Source organism: Drosophila montana, unplaced genomic scaffold (assembly GCF_035044405.1).
Source record: "Drosophila montana isolate Dmon_TW-CO22-7 unplaced genomic scaffold, ASM3504440v1 contig_2583_1, whole genome shotgun sequence".
Lineage (NCBI taxonomy): Eukaryota > Metazoa > Arthropoda > Insecta > Diptera > Drosophilidae > Drosophila > Drosophila montana.
Genome location: NW_026997446.1, coordinates 770,975 through 796,181, shown reverse-complemented (window position 1 = coordinate 796,181; position 25,207 = coordinate 770,975). Strand labels below are relative to the sequence as shown.

The 25,207-nt window shown below is 40.1% G+C and overlaps 3 protein-coding genes and 1 long non-coding RNA gene across 4 annotated transcripts in view; 2 read left to right on the top strand and 2 right to left on the bottom strand.

Moving 5' to 3' along the window:
- Positions 1–1,486: 1,486 nt before the first annotated feature.
- Positions 1,487–2,835, bottom strand: LOC135429095 (mitochondrial 2-oxoglutarate/malate carrier protein-like). Its single transcript, XM_064683284.1, has 2 exons — positions 2,721–2,835; positions 1,487–2,651 (listed from the first exon to the last, which is right to left on the bottom strand). Exons 1-2 carry the CDS (start codon positions 2,828–2,830, stop codon positions 1,685–1,687), a joined length of 1,077 nt encoding a protein of 358 aa, XP_064539354.1. The 5' UTR covers positions 2,831–2,835; the 3' UTR covers positions 1,487–1,684.
- A 3,693-nt stretch (positions 2,836–6,528) lies between these two features.
- LOC135429083 (uncharacterized) overlaps positions 6,529–25,207 on the top strand; it is a 114,196-nt gene continuing 95,517 nt past the window's right edge. The window contains exon 1 of the long non-coding RNA XR_010436366.1: positions 6,529–6,708. This is a non-coding gene — a long non-coding RNA (uncharacterized LOC135429083). The remainder of the gene's footprint in view (positions 6,709–25,207) is intronic.
- Positions 8,673–9,594, bottom strand: LOC135429082 (uncharacterized). Its single transcript, XM_064683270.1, has 2 exons — positions 9,430–9,594; positions 8,673–9,291 (listed from the first exon to the last, which is right to left on the bottom strand). Exon 2 carries the CDS (start codon positions 9,231–9,233, stop codon positions 8,793–8,795), a length of 441 nt encoding a protein of 146 aa, XP_064539340.1. The 5' UTR covers positions 9,234–9,291; positions 9,430–9,594; the 3' UTR covers positions 8,673–8,792.
- LOC135429049 (uncharacterized) lies at positions 14,143–14,417 on the top strand. Its single transcript, XM_064683224.1, has one exon. It carries the CDS (start codon positions 14,151–14,153, stop codon positions 14,415–14,417), a length of 267 nt encoding a protein of 88 aa, XP_064539294.1. The 5' UTR covers positions 14,143–14,150.

The window sequence follows — 25,207 nt, the reverse complement described above, 5'->3', positions numbered from 1 at the left end:
TAGCCAGAGATTCAGCTGCAGATATAGATATATGTATGTATATCTCTTTTGTTATATATATGTACAGGGCACTCGCTTGGGCTTCACGAATCCAAACACTGATTTATGCCGCGTATTTAGACTTTAAATTAACACTTCCGCGTCGCTTCAGCTGCACTTGAAGATCACAAAAAAACCTGACGATCCACGACTTAAGTGGCATCAATTTAGTTGTACACAGGAATCTCCTTGCGAGCCGCCACACGGCAAACTGTGCCCAAAAACCGAACCGCACGATCGAGCTGCACAAGCCCAACTGACTGGAACCCAATTGCCAGACTGATAAGACCTCGCACACTCGATCCACACTCGTTCCGAGCTCCGAGCGAGAGCTCTGAGAGAAATGCGTTTGTGTGTGCCGATAAAAAAGTACTATATCGCATGCGATAACTGACACAACTCGCATGCGACACAAGTTAAACGCAAATGGAATACACGCTGAAGCACAGGTAAACCCCGAGCTGCCACATTCTAGCCTAGATACAAACACAGCCAAATATATCGCTTGCTTGCACTTGATTAACTTTGATGTTTATGGATCGATCTTTATAAAAACACTCAAAACATATTCATTGCATTCGAATGTATGTAAATACCAAAGCTAAAGCATATACCTGGAATAAAATTACTATATCGCATGCGTTTTATTAACTATTAACTATACAATTAATACAATTTTTCGGTGAGCTGCGGAAGGTGTCCAATAAGTAAAATATTCTGCATATTATAGCAAGCAGGAGCCTAATTGTCAAATTTGACGTCTCTAGCTCTTTTAGGCACCGAGGCACAAAGGCATAAAATAGGATGTTAGTATCGATATTTATCGATTTCGTAAAGGAGACAAGGAGGAGGATCTACGTTCAAATATTCTACTCTCTGGCTCTCTCTAGCTTATGGTCTCTGAGATCGTATTCGTACATAAAGACAGACGGACAGACGCACATAATTAATACTCTGAGATATGATTTCAAATTCTTAAGTAAAATGTATACGTGAGTCGAAACTATAAGATCAATTTCTATATGATTTTTATCTATTTAATTGCATTTAATATCGATATCAAGCGATCAAATATAACTAATGCAATAAATGCGAGGAATACGAGTTCTAATTAAAACCGGACTGGAAAATAGCCCGGACCTAAAAAGTCATTAAAATCTATCGGAAAAAGGAAGTAGATTCAGACTCAAGAATCGATTACAACATCTTGAAAATATCGATAAATCTTATTGCATGTGATAACAAAATGCTACTCAAAACGATTTTACAGCTTGTGATCAACTCTTTAACAATATATAAAAAGCTATTAAGAAATATTTATTAATCGATCTAAGTTATCCATCAAATATAACGCCTACGATAAATGCGATGAATTCTAGTAGGAAACATCACGGACCTGACCACTAAAAATCTATCGGAACTGGAGCGTAGATGCATGAAACGATAATTCTAAGCGATTACAACCAATCGTTTAATGTAAATTTTGAACTGTACACACATAATCAAGCGATTGAGAAACAACCCATCTATAACAAAGTATGCACCTATAAATACATATGCGTGAGTGCTTCGATTTGAAATATTCTGCAGACTCGTGCAACTTCTACTAGTCTGGGTTTTTGATCCTGATCCAGCCTGTTCTGGCCTACAGACCCGGTCCAGAGCTCTCCGAGCCGAGCACGTACTTGTAGTAGGCCTTGTTGAGCTGCTCGAGGAAAACAAATGCGAACACCGTGTGCGGGCCAATGCGTGCCAGATAGGGCGTAAAGCCCTTCCAGAGGGCAAAGAAGCCCTCGTTCTGGATCACCTTCAAGATGACATCAACGGCGCCCTTATACTCGGCCTTGCCATCGACTACCTTCATGTTCTGTATGCGCGTCTTGGCCATGTCCAGCGGCATTGAGGCAATCGTTGTCAGCAGGCCGGAGAACATGCTGGCCACAATGTGTAGCGGCAGGCCCTCGTCCAGGTACTGCTTGAACGCGGCCTTGAACTGCGAGTAGGAGGCCAGCTGCACCATATTGACGACCATGGCGCGTGCCACAGTCGGCAAACAGCCGCGCCACAGCGTAAAGATGCCCTCCTCCCGAACTATCCGGACGACTGCGTCTCCGACATTCTTGTAGTTGCGTCGCTGTTCCGGCGGCAGACGATTGTCGGACATCATCCGTATGAGTGCCACCTCCGCCGGATTGCCGACCATGGCGCCGCAGGCGCCCGCCAAAATGCCCATGGCCATGCTGGCCAGCACTGTTGGCGCCTTATCGAAACGCTTCCGATAGGCTTCGATCTCCATCTGATAGACGCCCATGCGGGCCGTTGTGTACGTCGCCTGTCTCAGCAAGCCGGCGCTGAGCCCGTTGTAGAAGGCCAACAGGCCCTCGGACTTGAATACCTTGGCGATGCAGTCGAACGAGCTGCTAAACTCCTTCTGGCCACTGGCACCCGCTATTTGCATCCGGGTCTTCACCAAATCGAGCGGCTGTACAATGCAAGAGCCCAACATGCCCGCCGTACCGCCCAGCACGTACTTCATGTAATTTGGAATTGTCTTGTTGTCTGCCTCGTGAGCGATCACCATGTTTTGCGCAGTATTTGAACTCTTACAAAATCTGGAAAATTTCGAAAATATATATATGTATATATATATTTATGTATATATTTATTTATCAAAAGCCTACGGGGCTGTGTGTGCTCGACAGTGTAGTTCCAAATTGATGATGTCCGATTTTAGGATTCGTTGACCTATAAAACGCTTTTGATCATTCTGCTGAGGCCTACTGCTCGGCATGGTTATCGAGACTGTTATCGATGACGAAATGTATCGTACTAAATGACGGTTTGCTCGGCATGATTATCGACTTTGTTATCGATGACAAAATGTATTGGGCTAACTGACGGTTTGCTCGACATGGTTATCGATTTAGTAATCGATGACAAAATGTATCGAACTAAATGACGGTTTGCTCGGAATGGTTATCGAGATTGTTATCGATGACAAAATTTATCGTACTAAATGACTGTTGACTCGGCGTGGTTATCGAGATTGTTATCGATGACAGAATGTATTGGGCATGGCTATCGAGACTGTTATCGATGACAAAATGTATCGAACTAAATGACGGTTTGCTCGGAATGGTTATCGAGATTGTTATCGATGACAAAATGTATCGGACTAAATGACTGCTGGCTCGGCATGGTTATCGAGATTGTTATCGATGACAGAATGTATCGGTCATAGCCATGCCGACATTATCGATGACAAAATTAATCGGACTCTTTGAATAGATTATGAGTGAGGGATTCAGGCGATTGGAGTGTGGATCTTTGAGGTCACAATTGGATCGCCTTGTGAATGTGGGTCGCTGCAGCATTGAATTTAATTGTGGCAGTTAACAGGGCAACGCCAACAGATCAATTAACGCGCCCATCTAATTTTCCGCACATGTCAGATAATTGTTGAACTTTGTCTTTGCCACCTGACGCCGCCACCCACCACGCACCTGCCACCTGCCAACTGCCAACTGCCACCTGAACCCACAAATTAACGGGGCCCAGTCAAATGGCTCATTATCTGTTTTGTGGCCCGGGCCTGTCATCATTAGAAAATTGTTCGAATTGCAATTAGAAGAAGCTTCACATTACGCAAAAACTGGGCCACAGTGGGGCCCGTAATTAGACAGGCGAAAAACAAAAATTGTTATGTCAGCGAAAAGAACACACAAATATGTACTTACAAATCGCATATCGGCAACTCATTGCGGGCTAATTAAGAGCTCATGCGGCCAACACGCAATCACAACAACAACAACAACAAGAACTAGAACTTGCAACGTTGTTGATTTTCGCGTGGCTCAAACAAAAATCGCATGCAGCAGACGAAAGTGTCGACTAATTAGTGGGCGCGGGTTTGTGTCTCGGCTAGACGCAAACCAAACGCCGTAGCATACTTTCGGGCAGCAAATATTTAAATTAGACGCTTATTTGCGGCAGCTCGAAGTGCGGCGCGTTGCACGGCTCCAAGTCGAGTAAAAGTGGGCCAACAAATGCCAATTGGCAATTGTGAAAATTGTAAATAAATATTTCAACAAATTGACAACAAGCCGGCAAACGGAGCGCGCGTCTATAAATCAGATCCGATATCGGCAGCTGGTTGCGGTTGCAGCGTTCAGAGTCCGCCAGAAACCGCGCCCGGGCAGCCCTACAAGCGTGGCATGAAAAACTTGCCGTGGAAAACAAGCGCAACAAAAACTAGCATGTAACTGAGCTCTGTTGGGGGAGTGACCCAATGCAAGATACCCTAGAAAATTCCTTTGGAATGGGCAATGCATTCTTGTTTAACTTCGGTGCTTGAAGTCCGATCTTTATCAAATTTTCATGGCTTAAGTATGACATATCATAATGTGTACATACGAAAGCGCAAGGTTCTACCCTTAAAAATGTTTCTTTCTTTCATTTCGGGGGAAAAGGCGAGAGGTATGCAAAAATTGAAATATTTGTAGATGGGGTATACTATAAAAGAACCCTCATCCAAAATTTGGTATCTCTAGCTCTGCAAATCTTCGAGCTATGCCTAAAAACCCAAGCAAAAAGGCAAAAGATATCGAAGTAAAATCGATAAGCTGCTGCTTCTAGTTTGGGAGAAGATATACCGACAATCTGAAGTATATATATAGATGCATATGCCTAGATCCGCTCGGCTCACACTCGAAGATGCTTCCTACTCCCTGTCACGTACCTTGCCACAAAATCAGCATACCCTTTCTTGTCCATTTTCAATGAGTTCAGGGTATAAATATGTTGACAACGCGATGTTGTTGATAAGGGCAAAAGGGGAGCTAAAAGCGGGCAGCGGCAGTGCATGGAAACCGCAGAGCTGAGCTGAGGCTGTAGCTTAAAGCAAAATGACAATAACAGCTGCAATTCAAAGAGTGTCGGGTGGAGGAGGGGAGGAGAGGAGGGGGAGGGGGCAGCGTGTGAGCGGCGAGCGAGCGACAAAAAGCGACTGCAAAAGTACACACAAAAAACGAGGCATTAAGTGGCGAACCGTTAAGAAGTCATTGGGTAGACTAAAACCTGAAACAGCAATAAAGCGACGTCGGCGTCGGCGTCAACGTTGACGCAGCGCATGAAAAACTTAACTGCCGCAATTTCTGAAGTAAACAGAGCAAACTATGAGAGAGTAAGCCGTGGCCGAAGAAGAAGAACTAACAGTGAGAGCAGAGCCAAGCTTGAGAGTAAAAGTTGACAGCGCGAGCGCAGCGAAAGCTGCATACATACAGCTAGGGCCACACAAATGGGACCACTTTATAGACAAATTATTGATATTGAAGCTTGACAAGAGAATGAATGTTGACTTCTCTTATATTTACAGTCAAAATAGGAATATTTGTTAAATATTAAAAATATTAAAATGAGTTCAGAGAACAACATACACAGTAGAAAAAAGTAATGTTCAGAATCAATAAACAGAGAGAAATATGATGCTATTTGTGTGGCTGTGTATAAACAAGTTTACATATGTCGGAAATGTAAATGTCAATATATGCATATGTATTTAAATTGATGAACCTGTTGTCATCAAATATATACAAAAAAAAAAACAATTATAGAGCCTCACATAGAACCAGACAGAAGCGCTTAAATGTGTGTCACACAATTCCGGTTTTAATTTTTGTTGTCTGTTAAATGCTGTTGATGCTGCCCAAAAAAAAAAAAAAACAAGTAGAAAAAAACTAACGCACAATGTAATAAACAGTTATTGTTAAACAATAAATCAATAGCTGACAAAAAAAAAATTCTAAACGAAAGACTCGAGCGGCAAACTTGCGATCATTGCGGCGCGCGCTCTATCTCTCTCAAACGCGCTCTCTTTCGAACTCGACGAACGACGGCTTTTCGAAGTTCGAACAAGAAAGCTGCAGCTCGTCGCCCAGCAGCTGCAGCCGAAAACTTTGGTCATTCGTCAGTGAACCGTCGTGTGGCTCGCAAGCGGCGCTTAAGAGCTGAGCCGATCGCCCCAAAACCCGTTAACAATTATCGTAGCGTCTTCTTCTTCGCCGAAGAACGAACGTTTTACAAGCAACAACAAAGCAGAAGAAAAAGAAAAAAAACAAAAACAAAAGCGTCGCTTTCTGCATTTTGTTTTCGTATCACATTTTATCGGTCTATTTGTGTTTCTCTCGCTCTAGCCGTGTGTGCGTTTGTGTGCGTGTTACCATTTGCATTTTCGGCTTTTATTTTGGAATCTCGTTTTCCTTTTTTTCGCTCTGTGCTGCGCTTTTGCATTTCTCGTTCAGTTCAGTTCATTCCGGTTCATTCCAGTTCATTTCGGTTCGGTTCGTTTCTCAGCCAGGCTTTAAAAATAGCCTTTAAATTAATTACTTAGCCGCTTCTGCTTCTTCTAATCGCAGCGCGTGTTTAACAAAAAAAAAAAGTGCACCTGCACGAAATTTCACTCGAAAAGTGCTCGAAAAAGTGTTCAAAAAAAACGGCACAAGTTCTGTTTGCCATGTTATTAACATTGTGTTCATAATTCCACTGCATGTACAAATATAATAAATACAAGCTCAAATAGAAAGCAACAAATTTCTACAGCAAACACAGCAACAACTACAACAACAATCAGCATAAACTAGCGGAATAGCTCGAGAAACTTAAATAAAAGAGGTATGTTAAATGCATATCGATGCTTGCAGCCGAATAGAACTAGAACAGAAATACAGTGAACACTGCCTAATGAGAGCTGCTAAATTATTTGTTAACTTAACATGCCCCTTAAATACCTTAGAATGGGATTATTATTAACTTTTTTTAATAAGAGAAAAGTGTGGTTAAAGAAAAGACAATTTTCTGAATTTAAGGATATTTTTTATATTATGAAGTTTTTTTTAAATTTAGCCAAAAATTTGTTTTCACAAAAAAATTTGATAACAATCCCTTAGTATAATCAACTTAATCTGTTTGCCAAAAACTTTTTTTTTTAGAAAAAATCGTACTATATAACTTTTAGTTAACATCATTTTCGACAGCTCCCAACTTTTTTACTATAAATTACAAAAACTTAACCCTAGTAAAAAAAACTATTAAAGACAAATTGGCAAAAGTGAGAAAAAACAAGAATATTTTGCGAAATTAAGATAAGTTTTTATTAAATCGCGAATTTCTAAAATGTAGGCAACATTTATTGTTGTAAAAGTTCCTCTAAATCATTTTGTACAGCTCCCAACTTTAACACTCAAAATTATGATTTGCTTTATGAAATTAACTCTGGTTATGAGAGAAGACTTATAAAGTGAAAATTTGAATAGGAAAATTCTTAAAGCTAAGCTCAAGCAATTATTTAATACAATATTCTGTAAATTAAAATAATTGAATATCTACAGAATAGTCACACAAGTTTGATTTATAACTCAAATCAGTTAATTTAAAGACCGTAACGAGTTCTAGTTAGCGAGCATTCACTGTAGCTCGACTGCATAACTGTTTGATTATTTCATTGACAAGCGGCGCTACAGGAAGAACCTGTAGCTCAAGCCCCGGCTAAGCCCGACTCGGCCAAATAGTCAAAAGCGTGTAGAGATGAAGAAATTAATTCTTCAGTTTTCCAGCTAATATATTCATTAATACATTTCACTTCGAAGACGATTTGCATATCGCATTCAGCTGAAAAAGAAAACAATGTCGAAATTCGAATCTCTTTTTTTTTTTTTGATTGAGCTTTGAATAGATTTTCACGTCCATTGACTGGGCCATAAAATATGGTCTCTGTTGGAAGCTTGCAACCGAAAATAACACTTGCTGCACGATTGAACTTTAAGCCGAATTCTTTGCTGTCTGCGGGCCGCCTCGATTGGACGATGGCGATGTTCAAGCCGCAATCGCAGCTAAAACTGGCCAATTTTTTTTTTGTTTCGTGGGAACTCTTTCGAGTCGCGTCTGGCATTTGCCTGTGCGGCACACATTTTTTTTCAGTTAGCCTAGACGAAACTGGCTTTCAGAACAGGAATTTCCACTCCTACAACAACACAGAGAGCTGTAATTGACATTTGCAATACCCTATGCTGGGGGTATTTCAATATTGTCATGAAGTGTGTCACGCATGGAAGGTGAGATTCTTCCACAAAGTGAAGGCTCTCTCTATACAAGATCTTAGCCCTTCCAAGGGGGGATACTTGGTTCAAAGGTATAAAAGAGATTGGGATTAACTAAAACTAAACCCCACATAAGATAAGATATAGAGTATCTAATCGTCGTCAACCGGAAAGAGATTCTCTCTTCTTTCCTCTTCTTAATGAACACACAAGGCTTTGTTTCTTTAAAAGGAGATAGTTAGATCAAAGGTATACAAAAGATTGGGATTATCTATCAATCTATATATGATATAGAGTATCTAATCGTTGTCAACCGGAAAAGAATATCATATTTCCTGTTTTAGAGAAGAGAACTGTTTGCTATTATCTGAAAGGTCTCCTCAAAGACAAAGTGTAAGCTCTTCAAAGGGAGAGAGTTGGATCAAAAGTATGACAAAGATTGGGATTAACTTTACACCACATAAGGCATAGAGTATTCATTCGTCGTCAACCGGAAAGAAGAGCGAGCTTCTACTCTTTCCTGTTTAGTAATTGCAAAGATTTTGTTGCTCTTATTTTCAACTTGAAATTCTTTGATTTTTAATCGTCAACAATTAAGGTCAAAATACAAAACTGGAACTCAATGCACAATAATAAAAATAAAATACAAATGTCGTAAATCTAGACAAATATTTCCGGGCCAAAGATGGTTACTTTCGTTTGAAACGCGACACGTGGCTTGGGCGGCGTGTTGGGTGCCTTTCTCACGGCCGACGGATGATCAGCTGAGCCGGATGCGAGACTGGAACTTGAACTGGAACTCAAGCTGAAGCTGGAGCTCTTGCGGCGCCGCATGGTGCGCAGCTCGTCGCGCAGCTGCTCCTTGTAGACGAGCTCCCGCTTGCAGGCCTGCAGCTCCTCGACGCTGCAGTGCTTCAGCTGGCGTATGGTGCGCGAGACGAGGCCGTCGATGATGTGGATTTTGGTGCGCGACAAGCGCGTCGGCTCCGCATGCCTCCGGGTCAGCTCGCTCTGATACTGGAACAGCAAATAGCCGACGCTCGGACGTGCGCCTCGACGATTCTGACTGTTGTTGTTGTTGTTGTTGCGTTGGCTTTCCATGGCGATTGTTTGGGCTACGAGAAGTCCAGTTGTGGCTGTGACTGCTTGGCAGTTCGAGCTGTGAATGATGTCCTCTTGTACTTTACCAGGATTATTTATATCTGGGCCGCAGGGGGAGGCGCCTGTAGCTACCTGTTGCCGCAACTGGACAATGGCTTCTCTCCACTGTCGACCTGTGCGCGAATCGCGTAATTACCTGGTGTCAAAGTGCGACGCCGTCTTATCGAATCTCCAGATTGTTGTTGCCTAGGTAAAACCCACAATTGCTCTTTCTCTTTCTCTGGCTCTGGCTCTGGCTTCTGTTGCAAATGTTGTTAAATGTTGTTTGACGTCCCTTGCAAAGGTTGCCTTTGATTTGTTTGTCTTGACTGAATTTTCGTTGAACAGCAGCAGCAGCAACAATTTATGACTCGACCTTTGTATAAATATGCCAAGCTGTCTAGAAAGTGCTTGGCTTTAGCGCGTGGTAAATTGTAGTTGTAAAAGGAAGAGTGGGGCACTTATAGATACCCTAGATTCACATATATTCCCCTTGCTATCAAGTATTGAATTTTCATTCGTTAATAACTCGAGTTTTCATTGTCTGACTTTAATGAAAATTTCCAAGCTTACATTTGACTATCAAATGTGGCCATATACCAAAAATCAAGGCAGATCCAGAATATATATAAACATTGGAGAAATTCTCCCTTCCTTCCCTTTGCCCAGCGCACACTTGTAATACGCCCCCTTCCATCCATTTCCAGGCTTTGGCGCTTATTAAATCGACTTAAATTTTTCATTAGCCCAGCTAATTAATTCTCTTGAACTACTTCCAAGTCTGTGTAGCCCTTGGCCTAATAAATGTGCTTTAATTTTTGCAGAAATACATTCTGACCCTCTTCCACGGAGTGCTTATTAAATATTTATTTATGAACGAATCTTCGAGCCGTCTGATCCCCCTCTCTCTTCGTCCCCCTCCACGGTTAGGGCTAACATTTGAAAATAACTTTGCGCATAATTATTATTTGCACTTAATTTAATTGAGCTGCCGATGCGAAGTGCTCGAAATGCGCATTTTAACTAAAAACTTTAGGTTAATTATGTTAAAATGTGTGCCAAAGAAAAGTGAAAATTCCTTCGCTATTGTTTGTCTTTCACTCAAAGCGCTAAGCGCTGCGACTTGTCAAAAATTCTTCTAAATGTGCTCAGCTGCATTCAACAACAACAGCAACAACAACAACGACAACGATAATAACCTTAACAACAATAACAATTATAACTACGTAAAGCCCACATCGAGCTCTGTCAGTGAAAGTTCGGCAGGGCGCTTAAGCTTTAAATATTTTAAAATAAATATAAATGCCCTTCACATAGAGTCTCCCAGTATTGAGAGTTGCTTGGAAGCAATTTATTGTGGCACGCAAAATATACTCTATAGAAAGTTCGAGAAATTCTAATGAGATTTACAAACTCATGCCACAAAAGTAGAGATTGCTAGATATATGGCATATGCTACATATGCGTCAGGGTATTTAAAGTGCAGCTATCCAAAGCTACAAATTCTTTCCTACATATTATGCTAATGCTTATGCTGTGCCGTCTGCATGCCCCGCAATGCTCATATATGTATAAATACATCCATTATGATACTCTGCTCATTTTGTGGCGCTAAATGCAGGGCCCGCGAGGCGCAAACAAAGCAGAAAACGAAAAAAAAGACGATAAACGACCTACAAAAATCTGAAAAATCCCTCATAATGAAAATATGAAAAGAGCAATCGCCCGAACCCATTCAAAATGAATGAAAAGGGTATTGGGTAATATATGTAAACAAGCAGAAGAAGGCATTTCCAGTTCCATAGAGTACATATGTTATGGGTCAGATGGGCATGAGTTGCTTTGGGAAACTACAAAAGCTGCAGACATATTACTATTATACCATAGAGTACATATATTTTTGGTCGGAATGACGAGCGGAGTCGCAATCGGACACTACAAAAGCTATTCTCATTTAACATAAGCAGAACGACTTGATTCGATATCTCCTCCCATTTTCAGTTACATAAAGGTTATCTTCTTAGCATAAGTCGAAGATTGTAAGAGCTTGATAAATCGAACTTTGCATTCAAGCTTAGTATAGTGTATGGTATATAGTATACATATGAATTAGGGCAAAGTGTCATTTTTTATACCTCCCCCATTTTAGTATATATAGTATACACATATATATTAGGACGAAAGCGCTTTTTGCATACCACCCCTATCTAAGCATAGTATATAGAATACATGTTTGTTAGAACATAGTCGCTCCTTGGATAACTCCCCCATTTAAGTCGCTTTTGGCATATCTCCCTCATTTACCAAAATTCGTAAAGAACAATTGATTCCTAATGTCAGAGCTTTGGTATACACACTCTATTGAGTGCCATATTTGAATCCTGAAATTTTCATAAAGATCGGACTTCAAATACCGAAGTTAATCGAGACTTCATTTCCTATAAACAAGGTGTGTGCAACTAGAGGAAGAAGCAGAAAAGGAAGAAGAAGCAGTTGCTGCGTAAATTCGTGTCTGTCTCTGTGTGTGTGTAGGTATAGAAGAAAGAAAGAAGCAGGTTCAGCTTGTACGGGGTATCTCCTAGCTGGGCACTCTCAAGTGCTTTTCGGTTGTCTTGATTCTAATTGTGATTGAGCAGCAGCTGACCGATAAATTTGGATGCCTGAACACGCACAACTCCGCTGCCCTGTGTCCCATCCCCTTCCCCTCTCCCCCTCCCCTCTCCCCCCTTAGCTGATCAAGTGGCGTGGCGAGCGTTGAGCGCGTTGAATTGGAAGCTGTCTGCGAGCTGTCAAACGCAGCTATTGCTGTCCGCATCGATGGCTCGCTTCGCGGTCGCACTTCAATTTTGGCTTTGACCTCTTGTTACCTGACCCGCCGGCCGCGCCTTTAGGCAATGCAATGTCGGGTGAGGCAAGCGCTCATAAAACGCTGATGCGTCGCATTTGCTTAAGCCGGCGCGTGGTCTTTCCCAAGTTCTTAATCCGGCTGCGAACATCCTTTTGTTTTTCTACATTCCCGCTACTGGCTGGCAATTATAAAAGGATTATGCCATTTGTGACCCGACTGTCCTCTGGCCAACACCCTCTGCCCGGCAGGCACTTGCATATTTCATTATGACGCGCTTTAATGAATTACCTGGAAGTTGTTAAGTGCACAAAAGGCATCGGGAATTTCACGCGAGTTCTGTGCAAGTTCTAGAACATTTTTTTTGACTCTCACAATGGCTATGCTAATGAGCCGCAAGATGCGACACATGGAAACACACGTGAATATGACAGCAGCAAAAGCACCTAAACAAACAAATTTCAAGAATGTTACCAAAAAAGGAAAAACGAACACGAACTCGAACTCAAACTCAAACTCAAGCTGACAAAAAGCATAAGTAATGGCAGAGTACAGTGAACGCTCGTTAATTGAATCATTAGCTATGACAGTACAGTGAACGCTCGTTAATTGAAAACTTTAGTTATTGCAGAACTTGGAACTTCCGCTCAAAGTGTAAATATATCAAAACCGTATTCAACCAAATAGGGATACAACTTGACTATCTTCATGTGCATGATATTCTTATTAATTCGAGTATGATACTTAAATACTCAAGATAATGGGTGTATTCTTTTGCAAAGAGCTCGGAAAATGATGCATACAGGGTATACAATGGCTTACTTCACGCACTTGCCAATCAATTCCCAAATATCTTAACTTTAAGAAACGAGCATGTATGTATAGTATACATAGATTCCGGAAATTAAATGTTAATCCCGGAAATTACTCAAGTTTTCATTAACTGATTTTAATGATATTTTCAAGGCTTCGAATAATGATTTTAATAGAATATGGAATATGGATCAATAAATGGAATATGGATATATAAAGTACAACTGAAGGACTGCATACTTTGCTTACTCTTTCAACTTCTACTTAATACAGATGACATATGAATTGTGTTTTGGATAAACATTATGTAATTGACCCGCAATTACAAAAGCAGCTAATGTTGCACTTCGTATAATGAATATTACATAATATGGTAGAATATGGAAAATGGATCAAACACAATTTTCATATAAATTGATATACAACTAAAAGACTGGGTCCGCCTTCTTTACTTTAGTTCAAGTTCTTCCTTATATAGATGACATATCATCTTTTTTAGACAAATATTAATTCCATTGGCAACTAATCTTGCAATTCGTATAATGAATATGACAGCAATATGCAATATGGATCAATGACAATTTTTTATATGGGTCTGCTTACTTTGCTTACTCTTTCAAGTTCTTCCTTATCTAGATGACATATCATCTGTTTTGGATAAACATTATTTTATTGACCCACAATTCCAGAGGCAGCTTATGTTGCACTTCGTATAATGAATATGACAGAAATGTGGATCAATGTCAATTATCAAATAAATTGCTTTACAATTGAAAGACTGGTTCCGTTTGCTTTGCTTACTCCTTCAAGCTCTTCATATAGCTGCCATATCATCTGGGGTAGTGACCTGTTTCTCAACGTTGCCCCGTTGCCGGCGCGGCGCGACAAGTTCGTTCATGCCTCGCTGCATTCAACTGGCAGCTGGCTTTTGCGCTTATTTGTATTTGCATTTGCATATGGATATGGATATAAGTGTGTGTTATGGCTGGTAAACCAAACGGTTAGCGTTCAAAGTGGATTAGGCCGGATTAAGCGACGAAATATTTTTGCACAAATATTTACAGTTGCCCGACCTGAGACCAGGCACAGTTACAGGTACAGGTAGCACTGGCACAGGTAGCACCCAGGTAGAATCGAGTCACATATAAACCGGGTTCAATGCGACATTGGTACACACTTGATCAACGGCAAGCAAAGCAACAGCAACAACTTGGACAAAAATGGAGCACGACAAGATGCTGAAGCCAACCGTCTCGTACCATTTGTTCCTGTACCGCGTGGAGCTGGCCAGACGGAATGCACGCCAGCTGCGCCTGTCCCGCACCAAGATCGAGATCACGGACGAGCTCATCTCGCGAACGGTGCGCAACCTCAAGAGCTGCAGCATGGACGATCTCAAAGCGGTCAACCGGGAGCTGCTCTTCAAGCGCAAGCTGCGGCACAATGTTTCAAAGCTGCGCAAGCAAGCCAAGAAGCTGAAGTCATGAGAGGAAGAGTCAAGAGGAGAAGTGTAGCCATAAGAGAGGAGAAAGGTTGGGCGAGGGACGTCAACAAAAAATTGTACATAAACATTTTGTAAATAAAAACTCTAAGATTATGCAACAAGAAATAATTGTCTTTTTACTCCATATTTAAAAAAATTCTCAGAAAAATTGAACCCAAAGTCTCTCTAAAATTCCAATGCAATTGGCTTTGTTTATTAGAAATATATTCTAACAAAACTTGCAACATTTCTAAAAGGGAGAATAAATGTGTCTGAAGGGTAAACATTTTTGCTAAAAGCAGAAAAAGTTTTCAAGAAAATAGAAAAATGTTTTAAATATTTATCAGAATAATTGTCAAATGGCAAAAATGTATATCTGAAATCAGAGCTGCGGCGCAGCCAAGGCGTAGAGAATATTTTGTCAATAAATATTCTGCACCAAGAAATATTTCACTTTTTATGCTCTATTCAAAAATATTGCCATTCCAAGGCGATTGTTTGTTTTTTTATGAAAAATATTCTAAAAACATGTCAATATTTCTGAGACGGCAAAAAAATATCCGAAGAGTAATAAAATATGCAAAAAAAGTTATGGTATATGTTCTTTTAGGATACATTTCACAAAAATTCTAGAAATATTCGCAATATTTTCAAAAGTAGAAAATTGTCTAAAAAGTAGAGAATTAATATTAAAAAGACACGCAATATTTCTAAAAGGGAGAAAAAATGTGAGACAGACAAACTTTTTTGTTAAAAGAAAATACAACTTGAAGAATATAGAAAATAGGTCTAAATATGAATCAGAATAATAGTCAGAAAATATAAATATATTCCCGAACTCAAAGCTGCGACATAGCCAAAAAAAAACTGGTCATAAGCGAAGCGAGCGATTTGGGTCATCGAAAAAAATGGTCAATAAACATTTTGTCAATAAATACTGTGATAAGATTCTGCACTGGAAACGCTTAGCACTTGCATATTATTTGCCAAAACTTGTTAATTTGATGGTCTATTCAAAAAGTGGAGAAGCTTAAGCCCCAGTAAAAATGGAGAGAGAAGCAAAAAAAAAAACTAGGTAGCTGAATCAGCAAATGCCGCACAAAGGCAAAATGTAAACTTCTCCGACTTGGACTCAGATTTCGACTTGGCTGCAAAGCGAAATATGCAAAAAAAGTCGTTTGCATTGAACAAAAGTAAATGGCTAAAAAGCTGAGCAAAAAATGAATTTCATGTTAACGGCAAAGCAAAACCAAAAAAGATGAAGCTCCAGGGTGGAGAGGTGTTGAGGGAGGGGGGAGAGGGGGTTGGCTAGGCTAACCAGTTGCAAAAATATTGGTTTTTTTTTTGTGGTCAACAACTTAATTAGAAATTGCAAATGCAATTAAAAAACGCAGCGCCACAATCAAATTTAAATATATAAAATATATATATATATACTATATATAGGTATTTTAAATATACATATATATATATATGTGTCTATGGCCGACCGCTTTGTAGCGCCATGAGAAACCGAAACAAGTTCGCTGCATAAATTAACCAAAGTCAAAGTAACGAAATCAAAGTGCCAAACAGCACCAAACAGCAACAGCAGCAATAGCAGCAGCAGCTGAAGAGAGCGCAAAGATCAGAGTTGATTTAAACACACTGCAAAACAAGAAAGCACTAGAAACTAACTCTAGACGAAGACTTAATGCACTCACTGTTAAAGCAAAGCGATTAAAATTGGATAAGCTAAAATTAAATCTGTTTATCACATAAACATTTCAGCGAATGTCGAGTCCAGCAAAGCCCAAAGTGAACCGATTTTGTTGTTATATAAGATGTACTGCAAAGACTCTCAATGCAGGTTACTGGTTCGAATCTTGTAAAGATAAAGATACCGAATAGTATATACTTATCGGGGTTGAACAAACCGATTTTGAGCTGATATAAATCTTACCGTGATTTAGGTGAAGAAGCTTAAAGAAGGTTACCGGTTCGAATCTCTTAAAGCAATACAATTTCTCATAAAGGTCTGAATAGTATACATATATATGTACAGTATATTTATCGGGGTTAAATAAACAGATTTTGATCTAATAAATAGATTTAGGCAAAGATACTAAAGAGAGGTTGCTGGTTCAAATCCCTGAAAAGAATATGCACTTTGCATTGCTGCCGTAATTTCTAATTGCATTGACAAAGCTAAGCTTATAGTTTTAAGCCATATTCTATGATGTAAACTATAATAATTATGGCTTAGTATATATATTCCGTACAGAATGGAACCTAAAAATAGCAGCTGCAATAAAGTGAAGCTCAAACCGGCTCAGTTAGCTGCACTTACACATAAATAATATGGTGAATCGCACTTTGATTAAGTTACGTGCGCGGTGCGAAAGTGATGAGACCCTCGGGAAGTGTATGCACAGAAAAAGTTAGCAACTAACAACAAAGTCACGATATAAATAAAGAGCAGTCAACGTTAACAGCGAGCAATTTTTTGTTGCTGTTGTTGTTGTTGTTGCTGGCCTCTTGGAGCTGCAAAATTTATAACTTGACATTGTTGAATTTATGTGGCCAAAATGTTGTAATAAAACTCGAGCCTCAAACACATTCGGGCCAAAGTCTGGCGCAGGCTGTTTCTCGCTTCGTGCGGCTGGCGCCAGCGTTTGAAATAATTGCAAATATCATTCCCAATTCAATAATTGTCTAAATTAAATATGTGCACATAAACATATATATTTAAGCAGCAGGCATTAGATATTGGCAGCGCTTTTGGGCCACCAAAAATTCCTGAGATTCTTTTGTGGGCATAAATTTTTGAACTCTTGTCGAGCCCAAGCCAAAAGTAAATACGAAACTTTTGCTGGGCCACAATAACAAAATACCAAAAAAAAAACGGCAAATAAATAAAGAAAATTGGACTTTAATTAATCTTTATGAGTTTATGCAACAAGAACGAGAAGAACAACAAATATTTTATTTCGATACTTTTCGTGCTGGTTTTGATTGATTCCGCAATTGGACCGCTCTCAACGCCTAAATCCGGCCATAATCCGTGTATTTATATAACATTAAATGCTTTGTTTTCATTTCATGGCATTATAAAAGTCGCAACTCAACTCGACCCGGCTCAGATATCGCCGCAGATATCCGATTGAAGGACAGCTGGGCTTAGAGCTGTTCTGCTCTTGACAAATGGGCATTTTGTGGCCTGGCAAAAATAGCAGCAGCAGCAATAACAACAAAATCATCAAATCACGACTTGAGCGCCTTTGATTGACGTGCAGCTAGAAACGGCCACAAAAAAAAAAAAAACGGCGACAACAATAACAGCCAAAGCAATCGCAACAACTGATTGTTCATAATTAAAGCTAAAAGGCCCCGCGGCAAGAAATTTTCGCAATGATTCTGTGGGCCGTCGCGGCAAATGGCAAACGGCAAACGGCAAAGAGCCAACCGAGCTGCAAATTATCTCAGACCAGTAACAGTACATAAACTTATATAAACATGCACTGCGAGAAATACTTTGTTCTTAATTGTAATCTGACCGAGGTCGAGCTCTTCACTATACTTAGCTAATTTATGAAGCTGTCTCGATTCCAGAAAGCAAGAAAGAATGACTTAAATCAAGTTTTTCATACTTAAAAGAAGCATTTGAATACTCAAAATAAGCGTGAAATATTCTTAAATGAAGCATGTCTCTGTGAAGAATTACATTATTTGACATTTATGTGGTTCAATTTACGGGATTGGGCAGAAAGTTCATGAAAACGTCTCGAGTTAAATACCATATACCTTTAAAAAGATGTTGTATACTTGAAATAGGCATAAGGTAAAGAATTTTTTTGTACTCTACTTGAGATTTTTGGGTTAATTATTTCGCAATTAAGCAAAAAGTTATTGAAAGTGGTTGAGATTAGGTACGAGATACTTAAAACAAGAATTTTGATACTTAAAATGTTCGTAATTTGAATATATTTCTCCGAAGATTTACGTGTTAAGAACTGGGGAACTAAGCAAAAATGTTATTAAAAATGACTTAAATGAAGTGCCATATACTTATAATAGGAATTTGTATACTTAAAACAAGCAACAAGAAACTTTAGTTATTTTGGAATCAGGCAAAAAGTTCTTAAAACTGGTTTAAAATAATTGCTATAATCCTAAATCAAGATTTTGTATGCTTAAAATAAGCTTTAAGCATACTAAAAACCAGTATTACAATTATTTATTTGAGTATTGTTTTTAATTCTGGTGCAATACGAATTTTGTGCTCAAGCTAAGCAATGTCAACCCTAGTCTAGATTTCGACAATGTTTCTATTTGGTTTAACTTTTTTCGCTGAGTGTATGTGCCATGTATCTGGCACCAAATACCTGCAACAGTTACATAGACAACTTCGGGCCGCATGTCACGCCCCGTTAGGCAGCAGCAGGCTGTGCCCAGACTGCTTATTAACGCATAATTAGCATATTTAGTCTTGGTCTAAGATTGTGATTCCAAGCTGTCGCACAGGTCCACAAGGCACCCCCCACCCCTCCCCCCCCCTCCGCCCAAACAATCTGCCCCCGCCTTGAACCTCGTGCCGCCTCGTTGACATCGGCTGCAATTTGTCGATTTGTCACACAATTTCAGCAGCAACGAATTCAGTCTTCAACCGGGCATGGGCCAAGGTGTTCCCCCTTTACACTTTGCCCTTCTCCTTCACTCTTTGCCAACGTCTTCGGCGCCGTTTCCATCATTGAGCGCCAACACGGTCCGTTCGTGGTCATTGCGAGCTAAGCCTCATTTAGCTACAGCAGTCTATTACTTGAACCGATTGCCCGGGCGGGTCGTCGAGCGTGTCAGACTAGCGGTTACCCTATACTCAATTCCGAACAAGGTGTGGAAAATAACAGCTTTCAATTGTGTCACTGCTAAGTTTCTCTCGTAACGAAATGTTGGGTGCTCAAAGAAAAGGCCCTAACATGAACTCTTACCAAGCGAGATGGAGGCATTCAATCAGACGATCAATCACTAGCCAAATTTTGAGGCCATAGCCCTCATGGTGCCCGAGTCATGAACTAAACAATGCTGAAGATAGATATTTCTCAATTGTGAAGAAACAGTAGTAAACATTGATGAGAATTGTATATAAATTTGATTTGTGCATGGTAAATTGAAAATCTAGACAAAAAGCTCTTATATCAGAGACTTAAGCTAGGCTTGAATGTTTGGATAGATCAAAGAAAATTGATCGATTTCCGAAAAATCGATAGCTTGATATAGACTTTATCTGTCTATGCTACAAGTCAACAGAGATACCAAGCTCTTATATCTGAAAGCTAGGCTTGAAAATGTGGATGGATATCGATATTTCTGATCGATTTTCGAGGAACAAGGGAAGTGATCGATATAATAATGTTTATTCATAAAAATGAGAACATAACATAACATTCTCTCAACTTGCACAACATCTACAAAAGAGAGAGGCTGAAGATCGATAATTATCGATTACTGAGAAGTGGGTATAAGTTCTCGATAGGTTGATATTAACTTGATCTGCGTATGCTACTAAAAATATGTTCCAAAATGAGGCCGGATCTTGACTTGTCTTATTTATTTTTGGGGGAACGATAGAAACTATCGATAGAAAAAGATTTATTTAAAAACAGGAAATCTACATAAGTTCTTTAGCTGTGGCTGCTGAGCAGTTGTATACTTAAATATTGAAAGGATTCAATGTTCTCTTCTTCTGCCTGTTACGTACTTTGGCACAAGCATGTTATACCCTTTTTACACATTTTACATGGATGTAGGGTATAACAAGCGGCCGAGCGACCTGCCGCCCACCTTTCAGTTGTTACTGAAGTTGTCATTGTTGTTGTCGTTGTTGTCGTTGTTGTCGTTGTTGTCGTTGTTGTTGTTGTTGTTGCTGCGGTGTCTGTTACAGTTGTGCTGCTTGTGCCATTCACTTTATGAACATTTCAGTTGCCAACGCCAGCAACAACAACAACAGCAACAGCAACAATTGTCGCTTTGACATTTAACTACAATTACTTTTTAGTGGTCTCTCATTGGCTTTGCCTGCTTCGTGTTGCTGTTGTTGTTGTCGCTGCGACATTTTGGTCTGTTTGCCCCTCCCCCCCTCACCCCTCGCTGTTGTCTATAACGAAACTTGTTATAATTAAAATATGCGCATTTTTTTCAAGGTGTTGCTGGCAATTAAATTGAAAATGTTTTTCTGCAGCCAAACAGCTGACCAGATTGTTGGCCAGACCCACAGAGAGAGAGGGGGGAGGGAGAAAGTGCTGACCAATAAATCAAGGGGAATGCAAACAGAATCGGCGCTCTGCGCATTGCGTGTGACAGCCATATGAATAATGCCTACTTGAAGGTATATCCAATTTGGCCATAATTGCACTGAGCCCGAAAAGCGATGCCCGACAATGCTCCCACAGGGCGTACCATGTGGCATTTTAGTTGTGGTTTGTTTGGCCTGAAATTCGTTTGGCCTGAACCTGTTGTTGCTGTTGTTGAAGTCAGCCATGTTCCACAGCAGCTTTAAGGTGTGGCCGCAAATGCCTCTAAAAATACCCTAGGAGAGGGTATTCCGAAGAAAAGCCAACTACAATACCTTAAAGTATATATTTGCAGGTAACAACAGACGGGGCGATATGTCGTCCTGTTTGTTACCATATGAAGTCTCTTTGCTATAGTATTTCTTATCGGGTCGATGCAGGAATATTATATCATTAAGCTGCTAGAAAAGTGTTTTCATATGCTCAACTTTATGTTTTCTCAAAACACGTAAGCCAAACTCAACAATGAAGCACTTTACTACAATCCCAGCATAGACATATTGCTTTTGCAGTTATTACTTTGTTTTTGCAATCTGTCTTGTAGCATTGGGATTAATTAAAACTAGAAAATAGAAAACCTAGAGTTCATAATGCACTTGTAGTAAAGGAAGATAAATTATAATTAAAATTATAAATTAAAACAATTAATTAAGAAGAAAGATAAATTATATGATTGTTAAAAAGAAGAAGAAAGTTTGTGTCTAAGCAGCTAGACCAGGGGGAGGTGAAGTCTGTTAACTAAGCAAACTTTCCTGCTGTTATTCAAAGGGTTTACAGCGATCATTAACATGTGAGTAACAGTCCTTTAACATCGGACTGCTATATCATATACTTGCTATAGTATAGAAAGCAAAACAGGGTTTTTTTTTTAGGGCAAACGATTTTGAGCTTCCTCTCGGAGAAACTTCAACAGAACAAGTTGGATAAATAACAGTTGAATTTAAGGCAGAACCAGATCATTTGTAAGAAATGTGAACCAGAGTTTGAACCAAAACCTGGCTGCACAACTGTTATAAATCAGATTATCGAATCCAATCCGAATCGAATCCGGGAATTGGCTTTAACTGTGAACCGAACCATTAGTGAAAATTTAGGGAAGTAGAGCCCTGACAGAAAGTCCAATCCAAATGGCATACTTATAAGCTGTATGCAGCATTGGAGGAAATCACCCGGCTTTGCCCGCAATCTATTATTTACCTTTTAACTATAACATTAGTTGGTTATCATGGGCGTTTAATCCCTTTACTTAGGCACAAATCATTTAGTCCTTCTCTGCTATATATAGCTATATTAGCCAGAGTATTTAATCTTCGCCAGTTGAAAGTTAACTGTTTGTAGCTTGTTTCTTTTCAGCCCATTTCTGTGTCTGTTGTGGGCGTGGGCGCTTGTCGTTGTTGGCCACAAATGCCGCTTGCTGCCCGTCTCGGGCTGAAAGTGGAGCTGGCTGGCAAACTGGCTTACTTTTCAGCTGTTGGTTGCATTGTTGCCGCTGCTTGTTGTTGTTGTTGCTGTTGTTGTTGTTGCTGTTGTTGTTGCTCTGTGCACCGCCTGTCTATAACTTTGGCATTTACAATATTTAATCTCATATTTGCGCGAGGGAGGGCTCAAATGTCGCGCTCTGCCGAGGCGTTACGGCAAAATGGCACAACTTATGGATACTTAATGCCAGCCTCGCTGCTTGCGGCCTGTTTGACTCTCGCATATATTGGTGTGTTGCCTGGCAGCAGGCAGCAGGCAACATGCGGCATGCAACATGCGGCATGTGGCATGCGGCATCTACGGGCTGCAATTTAAAGCGTTTTCATTTTTTATGCATGCATTGCATAGCATTTGTAGCTCATTTGCATTCGTGGTTGTTGCTCGCCTCACATGTTGCTGGGGTTGTCCTCCTCCTCGTTGTTGTTGTTGTTGTTGCTGTTGTTGTCGTTGTTGCCGGCGTCTGCAATGCAATTTGCTGCAAAATGAAACCGAACAAACCAAGCGCTCAGCATTTGGCAGCATTAAATTTAATTTTATTAAAAAACTTTGCACCAGCCACATGTGTGTGTGTTGTAGGTGTCTGTAAGTGTGTGTGTGTGTGTTGTGTGTGTGTTGCCTGGGAATTCTACAATTGACAACATGAGCGAGTTGCTGCTGCTGCTTCGTGCTGCTGCTGCTGTTGTCGCTGTCGTTGTCGCCGCATGTTGTTGACGTGTCTGTTGCTGCCGTCTGTTGCTGCTGTTGCTGTTGTTGCTGCTGCCGTTTGCTGCTGTTGTTGTTGCTGTTGCTGCTCGCCTTTTTGTTTTATTGTCGCCCTGTGCGGGCGTGTCGAGCGTGGCTGCTGGCTTTGATGACAACAGCGCTCGATAAAGTTTTCAGTTTTCAGTTTTCAGCAGTTCGAGTGTTGGCAACGCGACTGAAATTGGTAACAATTACGAATACTTTTACGGCTTGCACTTTTTTTGTTGCTATACTCTGTTTATTATGAGAGATGCGGGTATATTCGTTTGACGCCTAATGTTCCTGCTTGAGTGAAAGCCATTGTACTTCAGCTTCTAGCATCTGCAGCCTTTGCTTTTGACTCTAGCTTGACAAAAGCCTTATGCTTGTTGCAGCTTTAACTTGTTGGGAATTACAAGCGTCAAGCAATGAAAAGCGAGCAGATCAGAGTCCTCTTTCTGAGTGTCTTAAGCAGGAGCTAAAAATAAAGCAGTAGCCAAAAATAAAGGCCTGTCTCCGCAGTAATCGATATATCTTTATGTCACGGCCCTGCCCACTGGATCTTACAGTCGCACCCAATTACAAGGTAGTCTCTTGCTGAGTTACCTGCAGACCGACTGCAATGTTCCTGCTGTGGCCAACAATGCCCGTGACGTGCTGAGTTATCGTTATCGCACTGTCATCGACTCGGCCGAGGCGACGCCCTCCTGCCACCTGCCACCTGCTGCTGCTGCTGGCGTTTTGCATATTCATTTGCGGCAGGCCAAGGACATCATCGAAGTCGTCGGCAAACGATATCGCGAGCGCGGTTCTCATCATCATTTGCATATGTTACACTTTATTTATTGTGCTCGTCGTTGTTGTTGTTGCTGTCGCATTTCTCGCGCCGCATTACAACACCGAATATAACTCATACGCAGCGTTAACCTCGCATTATTTTCGCCAGCGCTGCGCCTGTATTTATGGCCGTTACGTGAGACAGTCGGTTTATGTGACAATTGCTTTTTGTTCGTTAAACATATTTTCTGTATCTTATTATTTCACTCTGTTCGCTCGCTTTTCTGGTTTCCTTGTTTCGGGTTATAATTTGGATTGTTCGCTTTGTAATTTATGCCTATAAATTGTGCAAGAAATTTGCAAACACATTTATTAGCCACATTTGGCTCGATGCCTGCAAGTGCGTCACTCTGCCCATATATTGGGCTTCTTCTTAGCCCTGGGGCAGATGACTTTTGTAAAGCAATTCAATGTGATAATTGCTTTTGTAAGTTAAAAATAATTCCGTTTGGTATCGATATATCTTATGTGCGTATCGAAAATTATGGAGGTGGTACAGCTAAATAACGTAAGGCATTAGCATCATTAAGACACAAATATCACCTCATTTCTTTCAGAATTGGAAAGGTTATTATTATTATTATTTCTGTTCCATATAACGATAACATTTAGGAAAAAACTCTCTTGGACGGAGAGCGTTAGTCGAATCATTTTTGTCCGCTCAAAAGGGGTCCGTCTAATAGAGGGCAAATGTCTTGATCCATAATGCTTTGAGAGAAAATGTCAGCCCCAGAGCTGTGCTCGTCTAATAGTAGTTTCCGTTAGGAGAGTTTTCACTGTCTATCGATAAATGTCAATATTGAAATAGTATCAAAGTCTACTTTAATTAGCTAGCTTACAATTCAGCTTAATCCTCATATACCGCATCCCATAAATATTTGTATTTCAAAACACATGTTGTTCCTATCGATAACACATTTATCGATTGCACACTTATCGATTGTTCTTGTGCCAATAATTGTAATTGTAACAGCGGCAGTTACTGCTAAGCTGCCTTATATAAAATACATCCAAATAAATTCCTCTTTCCTAGCATTATTTATATATAATTTTTGGAATTTGAATCGATATCATATTTATCGATAATCACAGAGTTTAAATGCAAGCAGCTCAAAGTGTTAGATGAAGGCATCATATTACCAGCAATATAAATATCACGAAACAGATTTTATATTATTCGCTGCTGCGAATATATTTATTTTGATGTATATTGATGTATCGATAACACTTTATTACTTATCACATATTTCTCATTTATCGATTAACCGATAACACTTAATTACTCTCCTCTGGCATATTTGTCACAATTCTTTCAAACAGCGCTCTTCAGGCTTTTATATAGTCTGCTGCTATTGATATCCATGTATCGATAAAACTTAATAGCTTCACTCTCCTATTCATATTTATATTTATCGATAAATCGAATAGC

Coding starts and splice junctions, on each gene's coding strand:
- LOC135429095 (XM_064683284.1), bottom strand. CDS start 2,830: ATGCCGAGCAGTAGGCCTCAGCAGAATGATCAAAAGCGTTTTATAGGT. Junction 2,652..2,720: donor TGTCGAGCACACACAGCCCC/GTAGGCTTTTGA, acceptor GAAATTTTCCAG/ATTTTGTAAGAGTTCAAATA.
- LOC135429082 (XM_064683270.1), bottom strand. CDS start 9,233: ATGGAAAGCCAACGCAACAACAACAACAACAACAGTCAGAATCGTCGA.
- LOC135429049 (XM_064683224.1), top strand. CDS start 14,151: ATGGAGCACGACAAGATGCTGAAGCCAACCGTCTCGTACCATTTGTTC.